Source organism: Misgurnus anguillicaudatus, chromosome 23, assembly GCF_027580225.2.
Source record: "Misgurnus anguillicaudatus chromosome 23, ASM2758022v2, whole genome shotgun sequence".
Classification (NCBI taxonomy): domain Eukaryota; kingdom Metazoa; phylum Chordata; class Actinopteri; order Cypriniformes; family Cobitidae; genus Misgurnus; species Misgurnus anguillicaudatus.
The window spans coordinates 145,041-167,777 of record NC_073359.2 but is presented as its reverse complement, the minus strand read 5'-3'; the positions used below and the strand labels follow the sequence as shown (position 1 = coordinate 167,777).

Genomic DNA, 22,737 nt, shown 5'->3' with positions numbered 1-22,737 from the left:
TACTTTAAAACAAGGATGTTAACAACACACCACAGCAGATTATTATCATCATCGTCATCTGCTTTATTATTTACATTTCACTCGTTTACACTTCAGATCACTTTGTTTGCTGCACTCGCTTTCTGATGAGCACTTATTTTTAAAGCTTCACTCTTAATATTGTGCACAATGTTTTACTCTTTTTACCTCAAGTTTACAACATTTAACAGTTTATTTGTGAATGCTGTTCTACTTTTCTTGCTAGTTAAAATTAGGGATAATCGGATCAGGATTTTTGAAGTCGATACCGAGTACTGATTTCTTGTCATCATGTTTGGTCGATACCAATGCCCGATACTGATTCTGATGATGACTGTAACTGTTAACTTTCTTTGGATCAAGTAACAGATGTTGACTTTGTTATATTATTAAATCAGGTATATCATTGTTTTAATAGAGAATCAAATACATAAGCTTAACCAATATTCATTCTTCAAAGAGCAATTTATTATGCCTTAATAAAGGCTTATGTATGTTAAAAGTACTAAAATTAAAACACTTCATAGTCTTCGCTGTATGCATTAAATATAGACTGATTCATATAAAGTACAACAGTTCTTCAGTCATGAGCAGAGAGGGATTTTCTCTTAAATATGATTGACAAATGAATTGGTTTACTGTATCTTTAAAGAGCGCCTTTCATGGATTTCAACTATTTTTACTGTAGTTACAGTATAATGTAGCAGTTTGAGCATAAAAGGGTTGGCAGAGTTACAAAGCTCAATTTAAAGGAAGATATTTCCTTTAACAGAAGGCATTTTTAATGTACTACAGATAATGCCTGAGATGTAGTTCTAGTTATTTTTCCTGTGACCTGATGACGTGGACATGTTCATTTGAATAACACCTGTTACACAACTTTATCTTTGCGTGCTATAAAGAATCATTTAAATAAAGACTAACGATGTTAGCAGCTGCTGTCCATGGTGCTGAATTGGTTGATCGCCATCTTTCTAGATCCATATTTCATTAAGGCATGTTTATACATATATTCATAATTATTTATAGATATTTGTCTATCTTTAATAATAGGAAGTAAAAAAATATAATTTTGTATTCATTGCGCCTTCAATTGCCAAAAAATGTATTTGGCTACTTTCATAATAAACTTTGTACATTGTACAACAAAAGTAGGCTTGAAACTATTCTCACGTTGTGTTAAATCCCTATCTCAACACTTGCATAAATGTAGTGTGTTTACACGATTGTTTGGTGTCTGGAGATTGACTGGGATGGCCATTTAAACATGGACTATTATAGCAATTTAATGCAACACTTTGTAGTTTACCTTAAAATAATGTCTCTAAAATTTTTTCTGTGGTAGAACACCCCTTAACTGGATAAATTCTACTGTAATTGTAAAACAATTAAATTAAATCCCAAATTTCCAAAAAAATACTACTATTGGGCAGAAGATAAACAATGAATCAAAAAGGTCCCAAAACAGAGCCGTGAGGTATTCTTTAAAGCCGTTTTGTCACAAGTCAAGGCTCTGAAAAGTGCTGTATAAAGTGCTATAATAAAACTGAAGTTAATTCGTTTTCAAATACATGACAATGTAATGTTTATTTTAGATACGATGGAAGTAAAAGAGGAATCTCTGGGCCTGAATGAAGTAGAGGAGAGACAAGAAGAACCTCATGATGTTATCACAGAAGAAAAATCTCTTGATTGTGTAAAAATGTCAACTAAAAAAAAGAGAAATCAAACCTTCAGTCGGTTCCCATCAGTGTGGACATTTTTTTACGAGAAGTAAAGAGAAGCCTTTCACGTGCCCTCGTTGTGGAAGAAGTTTTGCACATAAATCAAACCTTAGGTCGCACACAAGGATTCACACCAAAGAAAAGTCGTACACCTGCACGCAGTGTGAAAAGAGTTTCACACAGAAAAGACTGCTTCTGAGTCACATAAGAAATCACACTGGTGAAAGACCTTTCACGTGCCCTCAGTGTGGAAAGAGTTTTGCACGTAAAGAAAGCCTGAAGTGTCATGTAAGGATTCACACTGAAGAGAAACCTTACACCTGCCCTCAATGTGGAAAGAGTTTCACACAGAAAAGACTGCTTGAGAGTCACATCAGAATTCACACAGGTGAAAGACCTTACACGTGCCCTCACTGTGAAAAGTGTTTCACAAGAGCAGCAAATCTCGAAATTCACCAGCGCACTCATACTGATGAAAAGCCTCAGAAAACTCATGTGTGCTCCGAGTGTGGAGAATCGTTTTTGAAAACAACAGCTTTGAGAGAGCACCAAAGAATCCACACTGAAGGAAAACCATACACTTGTTCATATTGTGGAAAGGGATTCACTGTTTTATGTAACTGGAAAAGTCATGAGAGAATCCATACTGGAGAAAAACCATTTGTGTGTTCACATTGCGGAAAGAAGTTCTCTTATTTATGTAACTTGAAAGGTCACGAGAGAATCCATACTGGAGAGAAACCATACACATGTTCATATTGTGGAAAGAGATTCACTCATGCATCTCAGTGGATAAGACATCAAACAATCCATACTGGAGAAAAACCATACACATGTTCACATTGTGGAAAGAGATTCTCTTATTCATGCGACTTTAAAAGACACGAGAGAGTCCATACTGGAGAAAAACCATACACGTGCTCATATTGTCCAAAGAGTTTCCCTGATTTACGTTACTGTAAGAGACATGAAAGAAGTCATACTGGAGAGAAGCCGCATCAATGTCCACTATGTGGAAAGAGTTTCACTTCATCAAGCGGTGTAATAAGACATAAAAAATCATGTTGTGGAAAGCAGTCACAAACCACCTCAGATTCATAAAGCAGTGCTCCAGAAATAGTCATTCTCAGTCAGCTTAGCACTGGTGCAGCTACAAAAATGCCCCATAAATAAAATTCACACCTATAGTTTCCGAGCAGTCATTAAGCCTGTTAAGCAGCCACTTCGGCCCCCGAGAAACCTAGAATAATCATATTTAATCTATTGTTTATAGCGGATTTCCCGTTGTGTTTTTCGCTTCATAATACTCTGATATTCTGAATATTCTAAACCTCGAGGACAAATACACACACGCATTCTGTAGATTGTCATGTGAAAAAAAACAATACCCAATCGGAAAGCCAGCTGATGAAAGACAAACCATTTTTGGATAATTTCTTGAAGTATTTCCAAACCATTTCGGTCATTTATGAACTACCCAAACCTCTTAAAAATTAAAGGGATAGTTTGGCCAAAAATTATATTAAACCCATGATTTACTCTCACCGAAGCCGTCCGAGATGCATATGTCCATCATTTTTCAGACAATGACATTTTCAGTTATTTTAGAAAATGTTTTAGATCTTTCAGTTAATCAAATGTGAAGTTACGGGGTCCACGACCTTCAAGTCCAAAAAATGTGCATCCATCCTTCACAAAATAAATCCAAACAGCTCCAGGATGATAAATAAAGGTCTTCTGAGGGTAATCCACGTGGTGTTGTTGTAGAAATATCCACATTTGGAACTTTATAAACCAAAATAACTCGCATCTGGTAATGCCGCCATCCCAGTCGCGTCCGCATTCAAGATCAGAGCTTTACACAGCGTACGGAGGTTACTCTGCTGCTGCTCTGTGCCCCCGCCCTCCGAATTTGTCATACGTCACTAAGAAAAGTGCGTACACTACGCTAATACTCTCTCCTGAATACAGAGGAGTCTAAGATGGCGGCCCTACCGGAATGTAATTATTTTCGTTAATAAAGTTTTAAATAATAATTTCCGTTACCGCCTATATTTTATATTTCAGCTTGCATTAAAGGTACAATTTGTAGAATCTAGTAAATGTAGGAGCCATTTGTTTCTGTTTATTTAATCTAATGTTAGTATTATATTTAACTTTCATTAAATTGTATATCTTTATTTCAATGTATTTATATTTTAACTTAATTATTTGTGTTGATTTGAGTTTGTGCTCAAGCTGTAGGTAAAACGTTACCAAGTCAACTCTAAAGTTAACTCTTTTAACTTGCTAAATAATACAATATGTAATGAGAAAATGATTAAAATTTGTTAAAAATGTTGTCTTGAAGATTGAAATATTAAAAAGTAAAACTTCCTTCTAGAAAAAGCAAGCATCGCTCGGTCTCATCAGTCTATGTAGTCTTTCTGCCTGAAAATTTTTAAGTATTACAATCATGGTTATTTCAAATCATTGCAATACTTTGTTCATTTAGATATTTTATATTATTACATAGATCAGAAAATGTATACTAAATGACTAGGCTATACTGTGCAAAATGTAGATTATTTTAATTAAGGACTCCCAAAAATGTTTGAAACATGTAGGGTGCAATTTGTGGATTAATTTGTTTTTAATTTGATTGGTGATCCCTTGTTTAAGTAGGCTAATAAAGCCTAATAACTTCCAAAAGATATAGTCACTGGCCCCCCCCCCACAAAAAGAAACACCTACAATTACAACTGCAAGTTCATGCATGTAATAGTTTATCCTGAATGTAATCAATATTTAGATTTTTTTGGCACCCTCAGATTCTAGATTTTCAAATAGTTTTTCAAATGTATCTGTATATGGCAAATATTGCGATCCCTATGACTGGTTTTGTTGTCTAGGGTCACATATAAGGATAGAATATTTTTTATAAAAATCTAAGACTTCGTTCACACTGCAGGCTGAAACGACCAATTCCGATTTTTTTGCCCCTATGCGACCTGTATCTGATGTTTTCATGACAGTTTGAACGACACAGATCTGATATTTTCAAATGTGACCCAGGCCACTTGGGTATGTGGTCCTGAATCAGGTACGTATCCGATCTTTTGAAATGTGACCTCCGTCTGAACGGCCAGGCCACATGTATCCGACCCGTACGTCATTGATGCGCTACAACCCTCATAATTCTACGTTGAAGTAGGTGGGAAGGAGAAGAAGAAACAACAACCATGGAGGACGATGCTGCTGAGTCCAGTCAATGGAAGGGAAGCGAGGTCACAGATTTGATTAATATTTGGGGTGACAGTTCTATTCAGGCCAAACTCGAGGGCTCTTATCGGAACCGGGCGGTATACGAAAATATTTCCCACGAAATGGCCGAGCGTGGTTACAGACGATCCTGGCTTCAATGCCAGCGAAAAATTAAAAGCCTCCAAGCCAAATACAAGGAGGTTAAAGACTGGAACAAACGAAGTGGCCGTCAACGTATCACCTGTCCATTTTACGAAGAGTTGGACCGCATTTTGGGGGATAAGCCTGTTGGACAGCTGCTTTGTCCAAGAGGAGCCCGAGGAGGAGAGCCCAGGTCCCGCAGCTGGCCAGCGTAGCTAGTGGCTCTTTTGGTGATACAGGTGGGTTATTTGCACATGGCTACTGTGGCTTAACTTTATAACATTGAAATACGATGTGTGGCAGTTTGTTAAATGCATACACAGGTGATGGGACCCTTCTAGCTCTTTCGCCTTCTGCCTCTACCTGTAGTGAAAGTTCTGCAGCAAGTGAAGATACATCTGTGAACAGCCATGCATCTTCCACACCCACTGCTTGTATGTTTTTGGCTGTATTTTAATCGTTTTCCAACTCAAGAAAACAGGTACATATTACAGTAAAATGCAAAAAGAAATGTTATTTTTTTCTTTTATACCTATGTGATTGTACTGTGAAATCATTTTCTTGAACTGTGATTTGTTGGATAATTTGACTTAAATGTTTAAATAAAGTCATACATTTCCTGATGTTATTTCATTTTATTTGTGTCAATTGTGCGTTGAAATAAGCTCCAGCATCCCATGCAATTCTAGAGTAGGCCTAAATAAAATGTATTTTCATTTAATTAATTTTTTATACATCTCATAGAATGGCTTTTAAAAGCATGAAGTTCAACTTTAATTTATTTTAAGTCAAGTAACATCATCAAACAAATGATGCAAGATTTTTAAAACAAATGTCAATATATTGAGCTATTAAAATATTGAAGACCTTGTAATGACACAGAAACTAACTAACAAATATATGTACAGATAAACATTGAGGTCAAAAAGTACAAAATGTTGAATGATATTGTAATTATTGTGACAGCCCAGTTTGTGGCTCAACGTTGGCTAAGAAAAAGCTGAGTCAGTGCTTCTCTGACTCTTGATGGCTGCACATCTACAAATCCCCCTCCTTCAGCCCATCTCTCAACATGAGGAACAGTTCCACCAGCCTCTTCATAATTCTCCCCGTGCACGTTGTGGAGTGTGCAACATGCAGTGATTATGGTGGAGACCAGAGAAACCGTTTAGCAAGGCACCTCCACCGGCCCTTCAGTCGGCCGAAAGCTCACTACACAGTCATCCTGGCTCTGCTGTGGCGCTCATTGAAGTACTTCTGCTCAGCTGTCAGGGTCCCTGTGTCACAGTATCCTTTTAACAGCCAGCTTCGAAGGGGATAAGCCGGGTCACCGAGCAGCATGATTGGCACTTGAACGCCCATTATCTCCTCAGTGTCCTTAAGATTTAAAAGCACAAAAAAGCAAAATAATTAAAGACATTGTATACGTTATAAATCACTATTACTAGATTACTCACTGGTGGAAAAAGCTCCCCTCTCTCTGTGAGTGAGTACACATGGGAATTCCAGAGTACCCTCGCATCATGAACACTCCCTGGCCATCCAGCATAGATGTTGGTGAATCTGTTGGAAGACAGTGTTAAATTACTGAACAGTGTACAGTGTCCTATGTACAGTATTTTCAAGGATAATCTTCTTGCAGATGTATGGCTCTACCAAAAGAAATTGAGGCAAGTACAGTACTTTTAAACTATTATAAAAACAATATCTATATTTCTTACCAAAACCGATGATCCACGACACCCTGGAGCAGAACTGAGTGCCACCCTTTGGTTGAAATACTCTGCGTGGTTATCCTCTGGAGCAATGATGGGGATTATGACTCCCATCAATAGCTCCTCAACACTGAGGGAAACCCCATCTCTGCTGGAAGCCTTCAATGACCTCTTGCAGGTCATCCTCTTTGTGCAGTTTTATGTACTGGGGCATGAGGACACGGCGAACTGCTTCGCAGAACTCGTGTACAATGGAGCAGACTGTAGACTTGGCTATGCCGAACAGTTAGCTATCGTACGATAGCACGCACCTGTTGCTAGCCAATACACTCCAACTTCAACACGTTTCTGCACTGTTATGGGCCGCCGCAGACATGTCTCTTCCCGTGACAGAGTTAATCGAAGGCGCTCACAAACATAATCAAAGGTGAATCTGGTCATTCGAAAGTTACTGATGAATTCTGTATTAGTAAAGCCACTCACATCAGTATCCCACCACTCCTGGCTGTGACTCCGCACCCACACGTTTCTCTGTACCGACGTTGCTAACACTGCTCCACAAAAAACGCCATGGCCAAAAACCTTGCTCTCCTCCTTCTTTTTAATTTTCTTCTTAAAGCAAGAAGATTGAAACTGTGCTGACTTTTTCTTGGGAAAATAACTTTGCAAAAAGAGCTCCGCAGTTCACAACACTGTTGTTGACATACATTTTTAACGTTAACTACTTCCGCAAACAACGAGTGACGTCGTTGACCGTTGAGTACTCTTCTGCGCATGCGGGTCACTTCTGGGTCATTTCACGTTCACACAGGAGATCACAAAAGGTCGCATTTAATTGGAAATGTGAACGGCCTTGCAAAAAAACGGAATTGAGCATTAATGTTTGCAGTATGAACGAAGTCATCAGTTGAAGAAAGGAAACCACACACGGTACAGATGAGATTAAATAAGGATGAATTTGAATTTTGGGGGCAAATTTCTAGCAGTTTTGCAGTGCTTGGGGTCTTCTTAGAAACAATGCTGACAAAAATGTTTTTTTACTCTCATCACAGTTGAATGATTTCTTCCTAATGAGTGCGCTGGTGAACTTTCAGATTTGATGAATAACTGAATTTCTTTCCACACTGAGGACAGCTGTAAGGTTTCTCTCCAGTGTGAATCCTCATATGAGCTTTAAGGGTTGATTTGTATTTGAAAGGCTTCCCACACCGAACACAGCTGAATGGTTTTTCTTCAGAATGAGATTGCTGGTGAATTTTGAGTTTTGATGCATTTGTAAAACTTTTTCCACAGCGAGTACACGTGAAAGTGTTCTCTCCTGTATGAAGTCTCATGTGTTCTTTCAGAAGTATTTTTCGTGAGAAGCCCTTTCCACACTGCAGGCAAGTAAAAGGCGACTCGCCAGTATGTTGTGCTGTGTGACTCTTGAGTTGTCTTTTGTCCATAAAACTCTTTCCACATTGAGTGCAGGTGTAAGGTTTCTCTCCGGTGTGAATCCTTTCATGATGCTTAAAAGTTGTGTGACGTGCAAAACTCTTTCCACAGTAAGTGCAAATGAAAGGTCTCTGACCAGTGTGAATTAATATGTGATTCTTAAGATGCTCTTTCAAAGTAAAACTCTTTTGACACTGAGGACAGGTGTAAGGTCTCTCTCCGGTGTGAATCCGTTTATGATCCTTAAAGGTTGTGTGACGTGCAAAACTCTTTCCACAGTAAGTGCAAATGAAAGGTCTCTGACCAGTGTGAATTAATATGTGATTCTTAAGATGCTCTTTCATAGTAAAACTCTTTTGACACTGAGGACAGGTGTAGGGTCTCTCTCTGGTGTGAATCCTCACGTGAGCCGTAAGGTTTGTTTTGCGTGTAAAACTTTTTCCACAATCAGTGCATTTGTGCGGCTTCTCTCCCGTGTGAACTCTTATATGAGCGGCAAGGTTTGCTACGTGTGAAAAACCCTGTCCACATTTAGGGCATTCGTACGGTTTCTCACCGGTGTGAGTATTAATATGATATTTAAGGTTTCGTTTAATTTTGTAACTCTTTCCACACTGATGGCAGCTGAAAGGTTTCTCTTCAGTGTGAACGCTTACATGGTCTGCAAATCTTTCTTCATTTACAAAACATTTCTCAAGCGCATGACTCTGAGACGTCTCCTCTTCATTTACAAAACTCTCCTCAATCCCATGAATCTGAGGCGTCTCCTCATTGTGGGTTGTTATATGTACCTTAAGTTTACTTAAACTTGTAAAACTCTTTTCACATTGATGGCAGCTGAATGTTTTCTCAGCGGTGTGAATCCTTTCATGTAACTTAAGGTGTCCTTTTCGAATGAAATCATCTCCACACTGAATGCATTTGTGTGGCCTCTCACCAGTCAGTTTCTCTTTTACTTCCATCGTATCTAAAATAAACAATCAATTATCAAAAACTTTTAGCATTGTTGCAATGCAGCTTTATAAAAAATACACTACAATACTGATGTCCCAAATACAGTTTGAGCTCCCGATTAGAGTCATTTATTTTGTGGATCGGCCGATACCTGCAAGGCAGTCTGTCATCAATAAAGTTTACAAGCTTTAGGATGGGAGTTTTCTTTACCCCATGAGGTGGCAGCAACAGCTTCATTTGATACTGCCCTTAAAACTAAACATCCCATACTAGTGATAGACCGATATATCGGCCGGTCGATATCGGGCCAATTTTTGTGAGTTTTATGTGTATCGGCATCGGCCAATACGTGGCTGCTGTGTTCGCCGATAGTTTATTTCCGGCATTATTTACAGACAGAGTGCTGGAAGCCGCAAGCGATTGCAGGTCATGTGACTAAAACAACCAACCTTTTCATGACAACATCAAAAGCTCGGCCTAACAGCTGATCATAGCTGGACAAAGTGGACTTTTATTTCTCACCTCTATATATATTTGTAGTAGTAAAGTGCTAGATATCCTTTGCTGATAGTTCCTCGTCATTGTGGAGAGCGCAGTTCATGGTTCCATAGCACCCTCACCTGTTTTTACTATTTGTTAAATATAGTTTTTTGAAGTTCAATAAATGTTACTTTTATAAATTGAGACTTGTTACATTTGGCATCATCGTGTCATTTTTATGATGTAAATCGAGTGAGCAAAAGCAGTATCGGCTCCAAATATCGGCAGCCTGTATAGGTCACCGGCTAAGGCTGATGAAACAAAAATTGGTATCTGCATTGGCACTAAAAAAAATCCATATCGGGCGATCCCTACCCCATACAGCGAGTTCACTTTAGTTATCTATCGTGGGGAAGCGTAGACCATCGGTGGATTACTGAGCGCATGGTAGACGTGTCATGCAAATAAGCGCTAAAAACATGGGTCACAAATTTTTGTGTGTTTGTGATCTACTAGTCTTTTAAAATTAAAAATCAACTAGAAAAAAATTCAACTGCTCATGCAGTCTCATCTGGAGCCCTGCTGAAATTAATAACTAGCAATTTTAATTAATAATTAGCAACTTTTTTGCTTAAATAAATAGCTTTTCTTTGTAAACTGACACATTTAAAAAAATTAACAGCCCATCACTGATATAGAAGCATTTGGGTTAGCTAAGGCATTTATTTTACCGGTATCTGCCCTCCTATCCTAATCTCTTTCAGACTAGTGGTGCTTTTCCATTGCATAGTAGTACCCCACGGTTTGGGTTGCCTTACTTTCCCACAGGGTGGGTGCAGTACCCGATACTTTTTTAGCACCACCTCGGTTGGGGCTAAAAATACTGTAGATCACTGATTGTATCATGTGAGCAAATCTAAACGTGTAAAGCTGTAATTCACACATTTATTTCATTTTCACAATTGATTAAAATCACGACAGGTGCAATTGGTCAGGTGGGGCAATTCCCTAACGAAAAATAAACATGGTTTGACTCCAGTTAAAAAAACATGGTTACCACAAAAGAACCATGGTTTTGACAAAACCATAGCTACACCATGATTACTGTAACTTCTGTAAGTTAGTAAAACCATGGTTTTGCTGATAGTAATCAATACACCAAAAAACATGGTTACTACACTTTTACCACAAAAAAAAAAACATGGATAATTTTTGTAAGGGATTTTGTTCAACCTTCAATCCCTGCTTACAACTAACTTTGAAAACTGCTGATATTCTTGCACGTGACTAACCTTTAAATATCTGATGAGGTTGTAAAATGTTTCAAGGGTGATTCTCTCCTCTCCTCCGTTTGCTTACGAATCTTCTTCTTCTTCTTTTTCGTTTTATGGCAGATTGCAACCATGACTTATCAGGTGCATACCACCACCTGCTGTATCGGAGTATGCAGCATGGAAATGATCTACTTTACATTAATAAATAATAATACAAATTAAATTTAGGAAAAATAATAATAATAATAAATAACCACGACAGCATCCTGAGTATCTTTAATCCCTTCTCCTGTTATACGAATCTTCTTCTTTTTCTTCCTTCTTTTTATTGACGGCTCGCATCACGTACACGTGTCATTACCGCCATCTACTGGACATGAAGCAGACACTTCACCTCAAGCCTACAGGGAAAACTTGAAATTACAATGAATGAAACAAGATTTTTTAGTTAATATGGAAGTGTTTAATTTAAAATTTAAGTCCAGAATTGTGACTATAATAATTACTCGTCATGAATCCACTCACAGGGGAGAAGATGGAATTTTTTAACTGGGAGTTGTCAGCATGATTTCAACTTAAAATGAATAAACAGCAATAAACAAAAGTACACCAGCAATGTGAAGTGTTATTTTTTCTAGTATGCCAATCACCCAACAAAACTTCATGCCTTTAACAAATTATACATTTTTTTGTATTTAAACATTTGCTTATCTTAGCTTACAAATTCTATCATTTTGAAAAAAAAAACAGAGAACCTATCTGCATAAAATAAAAGTAATAATAAAATAAAATTCAACACCAACTTCAACAACATAATTTATATAAATAAAAATAAGTATACAGAGTATTAGAAATTATAGTGCAGCCAAACAAATTTGCTTAATAAAGCTTAAAACTTCAAAGCTTTAAAAACATCTCTTCTTCTTTTATAACCTATCCACCTAAGCTTGGTAATACCATCCTCTGCTATTTTGCTTTGCGAAATGAAATTAAAAGACATAGTCAGGCTATATCCACCTTATTTTTGAAATAATGTGGGGACCGCCATCTTTGAGCTCATTTGTGTAAAACTTCTGGCAACGAGCCACTACTAATGTTAGTCATATTGTAAGGGACACATGTGTGTGCTGTTTTAACTAGCTTTTTAATGTTTATTATGAAATCCAGAAAGGCCGGCATAGTTTGTATAGTTGTCATAATAACTGGTAGAAACGCAGTAAATCTCTACAAAACATTTGTTTTGATCACGCACAAGAGCCTATTGTGTATGTGGCTCACGTGCACCCATTATCTGTATCCACACATCCATCCAGTAAAACCTTTCATAGACTGCCAGTAAATAATAAATACAATAAGGGGCCATTCACATGTCGTGCCTAAAAATGAATGTGTGGAAAATGTTAAGCGCATAGGTTCTTGTCACATGAACTGCAGTGCACAAAACACCCTGAAAGATCTACAGTGTTGTGAAAAAGTGTTGCCCCCTTCTAGATTTCATGTTTTGCATGTTTGTCACACTTTAATGTTTCAGATCATGAAACAAATTTAAACAATGATCAAAGATAACACAAGTAAACACAATATGCAGTTTTTAAATGAAAGTTTTTATCATGAAGGGAAAATAGAATCTAAACCCACATGGCCCTGTGTGAAAAATTTACTAAAATATGTAATTACACAGACACAACAAAATGTTAAATGCAGTACAATACAGGTTTTGTTAAAAAAAACATTGAAATAATAGCATTTTGACCTTATCTATTGAGTTTATTTGTGTAATAAATTTCACATGTAATTACATTACAGGATAAAGATGTTATTATGTTTTTGTAAATTATTACATTCTGTACAGTTATGACATTATGAGTTGTTACAGCTGCTATTAGACTCAATACAAACATATGTGTTTAGAGAAGACTACACAAGGCTGAGTGTGAGCTTGTGATTTCTTGATAAAAAATATATATTGGCGTCTAATAACACTTTATAAAATGTTTTACTCTTGTCTTGTAATATTAAATAATATGCAAATAATTGAATGCAGATATTGCATATACATGTGGTCATTTGATTAATCAATTGGAATATCATATAATAAATTTAATTATAAAAATAACATCTAATTATTAAAGAGGAGCAAGTTTCTTGCAGATCACAGATACTGACTGTGAAACACTAAAGAGAAAAGTTTAAGCAGCGTTGCTGAACATTTTCACGCTGAAGTTTTGGTGTAAAAACATTTCCATCCGACTGAACTTTCCACGTCAGTCTTGTGTCCTTCTCTATCCCATAATCCTTCAGTTTCTGCTTCATCTAAACAAAGAAATAAATCAACAATGTCACAACAAAGTGTCTCATATTTATAAAATGTGTCTGTGTTTTTATACTGCACAGATCGACTGTGTGTGTTTTAACACAAATCGTTCAACACTTACCCACTGTATAATGATCTCCATCACTGCAGGATTATTTAGATTTTGAGCAGATTTCACCTCCACGCGCACAATCTGTTTCCTAGAAACTGTTAAAACATTACAAGTTGTGAGTCGTCCATGTCAACTCAACTAGAGGTAAACAAGACCAGGGCTTAACAATAGATATTTTGCTCACGAGCCAAAGTGGCTAGTGGTTTAACTAAGTTCATCTAAGTGTTGTTCATTTTACTCTAAAATGACTCTGTTGTTTTTGATTCTTTGCGGAGTTTACCGGAAGTTATGTTTGTTCCACGAAAGACGTTTGTTTATGTTGTTACTGCTGAAATCGTCTATACTGTGACTAGAGTGGCGTTAGGTGACGAAAATCATTTAACTTGTAGGGTAATTTTCATCCCTTTAAAGTATGACATAATAGCATCCCTATGGAAAATAATCATTAAATCACCAATATCACTGTCGAATGCGTGTTTCTGATTGGCGGACAAATGATGTGTGCAGTCATTTTTTTTCTAAATAAACACTGATACAGTTCCAGGTCTGTTCCATATGACAGCAAATTATTTTAATTATTTCAAACAGCCTTGGAGCTGACTGTGGAAATAAATAAGTAAATAGTCAAGTGTATTTATGATATCTGTACACATGAAACGTACAGTGCATGCAGATGAAAGAATGGGGGTCTGAGCAGATCTCATCACTTATGACAGCACCAGGACGTTCAACTCCACAAGATGGGTTCAACCCAACTATGTTAGGTTCTCCACTCATCCAGGTTATGGGGTAGTTGTTGACATTTGTCCCATCTGACCACTTCCATGAGTCTCTGTACAGACCAATCCACGCTCTTCCATAAGGTCCCATCATTTTCTTCAGCAGGTTGTTCTCAGTTGAATTCTGAATGGTGGCCAGATCTGTGTGATACTGTCTGCAGTAACTCTGAGCATCATACCAGTTCCTCCAGCCATTACTGATAAGAACAAACCGGTTTGGGTCGATTTGGTCCTCTGTTATAGGACAAATGGTGTTGTTAATGTATGAAGAGATCAGGGGCTCCCCACACCTGTTATAACTCATTTACATTTAAAGGTGCAGTGTGTAGATTTTAGCAGCATCTAGCAGTAAGATTGTGAATTGTAACCAACGACTCAGTCCACCGTTTACCGAAATGCATCGAGAAGCTATGGCCGCCACAGGACAAACATGTTGTGATTTAAGACAAAATAAAGTAGTGACAAATTGCGCTCTGTAGAGCAGTGTGTGCGTTTAGCATTTGGCGATGCAAAATGGTGACTTCCATGTAAGGAGACCTGCGGTGTATGTAGATAAAAACAGCTCATTCTAAAGTAATACACATAAAAACAATTATGTAAGGTCTTTATACACCACTGATAACATGTATATCATATTGCATTTCTTTCATTAGATCCTTCTAAAAGTTACACACTGCACCTTTAACAGTCCTTCCAGAAAAACAGAGTTTTTTGTGATTGTTGTGGGCAAAAATCCTTGATCTTGCGGCACGTTTTCTTAAAAAATGCGATGGAATATGCAGGATATTTATGCAATTTTATGCAATGAAATTGCGGGAACTTGCAAAAACTGTGAGAACTTGTTGCAACTGTTTTCAGTTTTTCAATGATTTTCACATCACATAATTACATCACTTCATAACATTCCCATGGCAACAGGGGACATGGCTGCGCTTGTGTGAGGTAAATGCAAAATTTTTCAACTTTCTGCAAGATATATGTGATTTTTGCTACGAAAATTTGGGGATTATGAAGTCATGCAAGCCCTGCATATTTTGCACATGGAAATCTGCAATTTATGCTGCAAAAGTGCGGCGTATTTGAAAAAATGCGTCCCCAGCATAAATATGCAGACTTTACGTGTTGAATCATGCAATCACATAATTGCATTTTTCTGGAGGGACTGATTTAAAATGTTAATTTGCACACCAATACTTAATGCATCCTCTATCTGAAGCATTTTGAACATTTATTCAATGTTAAATAAACAAGATAATAAAGTGATACTCGATCATCATTAGTGATAATACCGGCTGTTAACAAACACAAGCTTTTTAAAATTTCCTTTGGTGTGTAATGTTAATGATATGCAAAAGGTACAACCCTCAAAGTAAACGATGATGCGAGTTATCGTCTTCAACATAAATCTCTTTTCTTGGACTACAACACACGGATTGTAGGCAACAGTTTACTAGTACTATGGAATACTATAAAAAATATTATAAAACGGGCAGTTCTGGTTCTTCATTCCGATTGGTTGAAACGCGTTCTAAGCCGTGATAAAATTCCTGATCTCTCAGACCTGAAAAGTCTGGAATATATTATGGAGGTGGGGCATTGGGGCCCATCAGGATTGCCTATGCATAGGGCCCGAGATCTTGTGCAACGCCCCTGGGAACTGCGCTCTGTTTCAGTCTCACTTGATTCTGAGGAACTACTTTGTTTGGCGGAAGAGTAATATTTGTACTAATATAATTACAACTTATTTGTGTTTTATTTTATAAAATCCTGCTAACGTTATGCATATGAAGGAACCGTTTTATAAACGCAATAATCCCTCAAAGCAGTGGGGTTACAGTGCATTTTATAACAGCTAAGGGGGTTATAGGCACTTCGCTTCGCGTCGTGCCTAACAACGCCCCTTAGCTGTTATAAAATGCACTGGTAACCCACTGCTTCGAGGGGTTTATTGCTTTAATAGTATAGAAAAAAATGGGGCTCATGAACGGTTTAGTTACAAACATTCCTCAAAATATCTTCAGTCGTGTCCATCAGAACACAGACATTTATACAGGTTTGTAACAACATGAGGATGAGTAAATGATGACAGAATTTTCATTTTTGGGTGAACTATCCCTTTAATGCCAAACATTTTTGTTGTTCTATCTTTATTTCTATTTTAACATTGTCGCTTGGTGTTTTATTATAATCTAAAAATGTATATGTTATCCACCTTGATTTCATGATTTAAATAAAAACTCACATCAGTAAACCGAACCCTAACCCCTCGTTCAGACAGCCAACGACAAGCAGAGCGACACGATCTCATTCATTTCAATGGAAACCTGGCGACTTCCGGCGACACGAGCGACAGTGACCGTTGGCGACCGTATGGGCGTGTCCAGCGACGCGAGAAAAGTTTAACTTTATGCAAATGTCGAGCGACTTTCGGGAGCGACTACCAATAAGAACGAAGCAGTGGAGTTCACGTCATCTTTCTCTCATCAGTTACTGGAGTGGATGGTACTCATTTGTTTATCACAAGCAGATTTAGAAACGCCTCATTGAAAGAGACAAGCGACACACAGCGATAATGTCGCTGGCTGTCTGAACGAGGGGTAACTGTGGGTTTACACCAAACGCGAAGCGTGCAATCGCATCGCGTTGCTCGCTCTAGATTACTCGCGGGATTTAAATTCGTGTCATGCGAATTTTTCGCTCGAGTTGAATATTTTCGAGTTGAAGACGCGTTTGATGCGAATAGCGTGTGTTTTCACGGCAAACGCGCCACCTTATAGCATCATTCGCATTGCCCCACGCGAGGAAGCATTTGATCGCGTCTTTGCATTGACTTTGTATGTGATCTACTCGTGCAAATCGTGGAACTCGCATCTGATGAAAAACCACAGTAACATCCGTAAAAAGTTTGCAGTAAAATAAAGATATTTGTCTCATTGCCTGTAGCAGAGACACAATCAGAGCTGAAAATATTTCATACTTACCATTGTAACAAAAAAACACATAGTTGTCTATATCACAGTAGATATCTTGCCAAGTGCCTGCAGCTTCAAAAAACCCACATGTCTCTCTTCCATCAAAGTTGTTCGGTTCCCCAGTAGGTCTATACCAGTTCTCATATGTAATGCTCTCATTTTTATTAGACCACCGCCAGCTGTTGATGTCATTGTAGAGTCCAATCCAGGGTACTGAAGTCAATGCTGGTTCAATTGCTAGTAGTTCTGCCTGGTCTTCACTGCTTTCAACAGTGGCCAGATCAATGTGATTCTGTCTGCAGTAAGCTTGCGCCTCGTACCAGGTCTTCTGCTCCTGGATGAGGAGGTACCCACGCGGGATGCTGTGGATAAACGGACAGAGTCCTGCTCAGAGGAAAATGATGGAGTCAAAATTGATTCTAAATTCTGAACCACAAATAAATATAAAGAGTTTCACAATTATTTCTTAAATCCACAAATGCACAATAAGCTAAATGTAAATATATGTTAGACATTTCATTAATAGGAATGAAATTTGAAATCTGTACAGAGCGCAAACTTGATTTCAGCTGCGAAAATGGACATTAAAGATGAAGTCATATTTTATTTTACTTGATTGTGATGTTTTTTATTTTATTTGTTAAAGCATGATGAAGGTTAAGTTAAACATAATCTGTCACGGTGATCCGTGTCATGTTTTGTGTGTCTCCGATTACGTCACCTGGACAATTCATGGACTGATTCATCACACCTGTTCCCTGTTAAGTGTTGTGTATTTATACTGCTGTCTGTTTCTCACGTGTCGCCGGATCAGTGTCATTGTCATTGTGTTCATGTCTGTTCCTGTTCCTTCTGTTAGATGTTCCTGAGTTTACCCGCCTGTTGTTTTATTTTACGTTCTGTTAATAAATGTTATTTATTTCATGGTGAACCCTGCACTTGCGTCCTCACTCCTGTTACCAGTCGTGACAGAATGATCCGGACAAACTGGACGCAGCGGGTTCACGGAGGGCGGCTCCCCCAGGAGTTTCGTCGAGGGGGAGTAGTGACATCGGGGTTCATTCTCCACCAGCCCCGATGTCTCTTGCGGACCACCGTGAGCGATCGCTCACTCCTGCGGGCCTGCGGGAGGAGGACCGGCCCAGGCGGTCCCCCAACGGTTGAGTCGTCGTCGTCGACGGTCCCTCGGAGGACCACCGTCCCGCTCGTAGGGGGAACCGGAACGGACCACGCCCGACCATTTCCCCGGGGTGGCTACCGAGGTGAGGGTCCCCATTTCCGCGAGGGGACGGGAGATGACTTCCGGGGGGCATCGGATCGTCGGCGATTCCCAGGAGGGGGGTAATTTGTCTGCCTCGATTCTCGGAGCGATCGCTCCGGTTCTCCTGGCGCAGTCCGGCCCACCGGCCTGTGGGTTTCGTCCCGGCGGCTGCCGGCATCGCCAGGGTCCTCAAGCCCTCCACCCCTCCCTTGGACTCTTGCTACCAGACTTTTGTGTTTGTTTTGTTCATGTGAGTGTCTGGTAGCCACTCTTAGAGGGAGGGGTCATGTCACGGTGATCCGTGTCATGTTTTGTGTGTCTCCGATTACGTCACCTGGACAATTCATGGACTGATTCATCACACCTGTTCCCTGTTAAGTGTTGTGTATTTATACTGCTGTCTGTTTCTCACGTGTCGCCGGATCATTGTCATTGTCATTGTGTTCATGTCTGTTCCTGTTCCTTCTGTTAGATGTTCCTGAGTTTACCCGCCTGTTGTTTTATTTTACGTTCTGTTAATAAATGTTATTTATTTCATGGTGAACCCTGCACTTGCGTCCTCACTCCTGTTACCAGTCGTGACATAATCACTGCATACATGGTGCTGATAGACGTGATGCCCGAGTGGCTCTAAGCATTCATCGAACGCAACTGACTTTGAACATTTAATATTTCCATTTCAAATCAGTTTTTTCAACAAAAGGTAATATATGTAACAATTTGTGATAAAATATGAATAAAAACTTAAAGACATTACAACTGCAATAGACAGAAATAAATATACAGTAGGAGTGTTCATTGATTTAAAGACACTATAGATCATCAAATTCTTATTTCTAAATACACTTATGGAATTAGAGGACTTGTACAACGACAACAATATGTTGAGTTTGACGGTTATAGGCCAAAATGTTTGAATATTGAATGTGGACTTCCACAAGGTTCAATTTTAGGACCCAAACTTTTTATTTTCTATATAAATGAGATTTGTGAGGTTTCAAAAAAAATGACACTATGTATTATTTGCAGATGACACAGATTTATATAGAAATGATTTGAAAACTTTAGCTAATAATATTGAAGATGAAATGGTTAAACTAAAATTGTGGTTTAATGTAAATAAATTATCTTTAAATTTGAATAAGACAAAGTTTATGATATTTAGGAATAAAAGAAAGGAGGAAGTCAGCTTATCTATAAACAATGTAAATATTGAGAAGGTGTCTGAAATTAGGTTTTTAGGAGTTACCTTAGATGAGAAATTGACGTGAAAAAGTCATATAATGCATGTAAAAAATAAAATGTCAAAAAGCCTATTTATTTTGAATAAGGTTAAATACAGTTTACCGTATAATACAATGAAAATGTTATATTGTTCAATAATTTTGCCTTATTTAAACTAGAAATATGCGGAAATACATATCATAGTAACACTATGCCTTTATTTATTTTACAGAAAAGAGCTATTCATATTATTTTCAAAGCAGGATATAGAGATCATACAAATCCACTCTTTATTAGATCAGGATTATTAAAATTTAAAGACATTGTAGAATTACACATTTTATTAGTGATGTTTAAAGCTAGAAGCAAAGCTCTTCCATATGATTTACACAAGTTATTTGTTCACACTTCTGAAGATGGAAATCATAGACGGCCGTATGACTTTAAACATCTAACAGCACGAACAACCCTGAAACAAATGGGTTGGTCTGTTGCTGGAGTAAAAGCGTGGAATTTTCTAAGGAAAGATTTATACATTTATAATTTATAAATATTTAGAATTTAAAAGGAGTTACAGAAAGAAACAACTTGAATTATATCAAATTGAATTTTGAATTGGACTGTATGTGATTATTCTAAAACATTTAAATAAATATTAGATATGTTGCAGTTTGGGTGATGGTGGAGGGAATAATGCTATGATATCTACTATTTAAGTTAATATATTCTTTCTGGTGATATTTATGTCATCTACTATTTACGTTAATAAATTATGGGTGATGGTGGAGGGAACAAGGTTAATGCCATCTACTATTTATGTCTATAAAGGGGGCAAATAAATATAAGAATATTATTCTTCCATCTGCTCCTTTCTGATCATGGAAATGTAAAGGAAAAGTCAAAATGAATTGTATGTGCCTTGTATAAATAATGCATTTTCATGAAAAGAATAAAAGAGAAAATGAAAATGAAAAAAAATGAAAAGCATTAATCCACATATTTGCTGCCCCACTCGTCTCCCCCCGATGCTGCAGTCTGTTAGCATATGCTTGCCCACCGGCCGTTTTCAAATACACCCTGCAGACTTACTAAATAATCAACAAACAGTTTACGGTAGGGCCTCTTTTCTGGCCGTGGATGAAAGATGGGGAAATGAGGATGACACAGATATTTTGAATGTATTATTTATGTTTGACCTTTAATTATTTATTGAGTTATTTTTGGTTAAAGGTCATCTGTACGAACATCGTTGTGTACAGACCAAGGGTTAGTCTACGTCAGTGGTTCTCAAACTTTTTCCGCGTGCGGCCCCCTTTGTGTACGGTGCATTCTTTGCGGCCCCCCAAAGAAAATTATGACAAAAACTGTTCTAAAATGTACTTTTTAATTAAACAAAACATATTAAGTTATACAAAGTAGTGCTGTTGGTTAGTAGCCTTATTTTTATTAGGTTTAATTACACAGAATTCATGATAAATTAATGTATTTTATAAAATGTCATAAAACTGGGGGCCCCCTGGCACCATTTCCCGGCCCCCCTGGGGGCCCCGGACCCCAGTTTGAGAACCACTGGTCTACGTTATGTAATTAAAGTAAAAAACATTCTCTTATGAAAACCTGTTATATTGGAGTAAAAATAATCATTTAGCCATTATTTTGTTGTTTATAAGACACATATATTTAGTCTATTTGATGACTAGTCTAGTCTTGGGATTTCAGTACAGACACCATTATTTTTATGTCTGTGAATTAAAATTAAACCTAAATTATGTTATTAATGTGTTATGCATTTGTACAAATCAAAGAAATTTTTAAGACAAAAATGCCCCATATATTTAAAACATGTGGTCAAAAAATTAACCCATAAATAAATCTTCTGATGTTTTATCTGTTATTTAGTATTTGATATTTTTCATGAGATTTTGAGTGACGTGTAGATGAATTTAGAAAACACTGATGGTGATGAAAACCCTCTCAACAATTCCCTTATCATTAATTACTACACATCAAACTAATCTTCACAAGACCCCTAAACACACTGACCTGAGATCAGCAGAACATAAATCAGTCTTTCCATTGTTGATGTTTTACAGTGTGTGATGAATCTGAAACAGTTAAAAATAACACAATGAATCATGACAAATACATTTAAATCAGTAAAGTGAATAAAAAAAACATCTGTGTTTACCTTAATCAACCAACTGAAGATCAAGCAGTAGTGCGGTGTTCTCTTTACTTTGTGTTCTCTACTTTCATTTGGTTTGTTTTACCTACACAAATACTGATGCAAAATGTGGGTTTGGGGACGTGTCTTACTGTAGAGAGGTATTGGGGAAAAAAACACACAAAACCCTTACAGTGTAAAAAACACACTTACATTTTTAAGTATAATCAACTATTTTTTTACTTGACCACTTTAAAAAAAAATCATTATAAGTTTTTGTTTTGTTTTTAAGTTATGTCAACTATTAGTCAAAAACTTTAAATTGTAAATTTAATTGACTTGCATAACCAATTTGATTAAACTTGCACAAAACACTGCAGCATTTTTTTTTACAGTTAGTGATGAGATGCTGTTTAGACTTCTCTCTGTCTCCATTCGGATTCCCTACCCTACTTCAAAATCATCCTCGTCTTCTCTGCCAGATCTTGTAAAGGAAAAAGGAAAGTTACTTCTGTAATACTACTCGTATCTGTCAAGAAGTGTGTGTGTGTGTGTGTGTGATTCACCCATCAGAGATCAGCTTGCACTATTATTCATTGCTTTGTGTATTTCAACATTTGAATAAACTCACCTGTTAATGTTTATCTCGTCGACTGTTATGAGCTAAAATGCAAATGTTTTTATTTTTATTATGTTATTATACACTATATCACAGTTTTAGGTTATCTTCTAATGAAACGTCCCACACAAACTTACTAGTGGTCCCACCATAGAAGGCAACAAAAACAGCTTTAACATTTTTCCATAACAGCAACATTGAGATCATTTTAACTCAGCATCTTAAACGTTGCTGCTTTTCTTCATCTCCAATTAACTTTTTAATGAAATGATGTTGTTCCTCTGAGAAATGTTTGTAACAGTCCATTTT

General features: G+C 37.4%; 3 protein-coding genes across 6 annotated transcripts; 1 reads left to right on the top strand and 2 right to left on the bottom strand.

The window, feature by feature from the left end:
- Window positions 1-1,721: 1,721 nt before the first annotated feature.
- LOC141359638 (uncharacterized) lies at window positions 1,722-3,232 on the top strand (the record flags this gene model as incomplete). Its single annotated transcript, XM_073862395.1, has 1 exon — window positions 1,722-3,232. A coding segment is annotated over one exon (1,122 nt), but the record flags the coding sequence as incomplete, so codon positions are not given.
- A 2,529-nt stretch (window positions 3,233-5,761) lies between these two features.
- LOC129414563 (uncharacterized) lies at window positions 5,762-11,092 on the bottom strand. 3 transcript variants are annotated; one of them, XR_012365799.1, is made up of 4 exons: window positions 11,002-11,092; window positions 6,848-9,242; window positions 6,584-6,689; window positions 5,766-6,503 (listed from the first exon to the last, which is right to left on the bottom strand). XR_012365799.1 is itself a non-coding variant. In XM_073861673.1 (2 exons), the coding sequence occupies exons 1-2, from the start codon at window positions 7,022-7,024 to the stop codon at window positions 6,339-6,341; spliced, it is 342 nt and encodes a 113-aa protein (XP_073717774.1). In that variant the 5' UTR covers window positions 7,025-7,903; the 3' UTR covers window positions 5,762-6,338. The 3 variants fall into 3 exon arrangements, 1 of the variants encoding a protein (XP_073717774.1); XR_012365800.1 differs by lacking the exon at window positions 6,584-6,689; XM_073861673.1 differs by lacking the exons at window positions 6,584-6,689; window positions 11,002-11,092 and having other exon boundaries at window positions 5,762-6,503; window positions 6,848-7,903.
- A 1,627-nt stretch (window positions 11,093-12,719) lies between these two features.
- Window positions 12,720-21,962, bottom strand: LOC129453959 (putative C-type lectin domain family 20 member A). 2 transcript variants are annotated; one of them, XM_073861676.1, is made up of 6 exons: window positions 21,834-21,962; window positions 21,689-21,750; window positions 17,170-17,547; window positions 14,072-14,422; window positions 13,419-13,504; window positions 12,720-13,296 (listed from the first exon to the last, which is right to left on the bottom strand). In XM_073861676.1, exons 2-6 carry the CDS (start codon window positions 21,720-21,722, stop codon window positions 13,159-13,161), a joined length of 987 nt encoding a protein of 328 aa, XP_073717777.1. In that variant the 5' UTR covers window positions 21,723-21,750; window positions 21,834-21,962; the 3' UTR covers window positions 12,720-13,158. The 2 variants fall into 2 exon arrangements, with proteins under 2 accessions (XP_073717777.1, XP_073717778.1); XM_073861677.1 differs by having other exon boundaries at window positions 17,170-17,544.
- Window positions 21,963-22,737: the final 775 nt, after the last annotated feature.

Excerpts from the sequence above, each read along its gene's own strand:
- LOC129414563 (XM_073861673.1), bottom strand. The coding sequence starts at position 7,024 with ATGACCTGCAAGAGGTCATTGAAGGCTTCCAGCAGAGATGGGGTTTCC. Across the intron at positions 6,504-6,847 it reads GTCGTGGATCATCGGTTTTG|GACACTGAGGAGATAATGGG; the intron begins GTAAGAAATATA and ends TTAAATCTTAAG.
- LOC129453959 (XM_073861676.1), bottom strand. The coding sequence starts at position 21,722 with ATGGAAAGACTGATTTATGTTCTGCTGATCTCAG. Across the intron at positions 14,423-17,169 it reads TGTGTTTTTTTGTTACAATG|AGGACCAAATCGACCCAAAC; the intron begins GTAAGTATGAAA and ends GTCCTATAACAG. Across the intron at positions 13,505-14,071 it reads TTCTTTCATCTGCATGCACT|TTTCTAGGAAACAGATTGTG; the intron begins GTACGTTTCATG and ends ATGTTTTAACAG.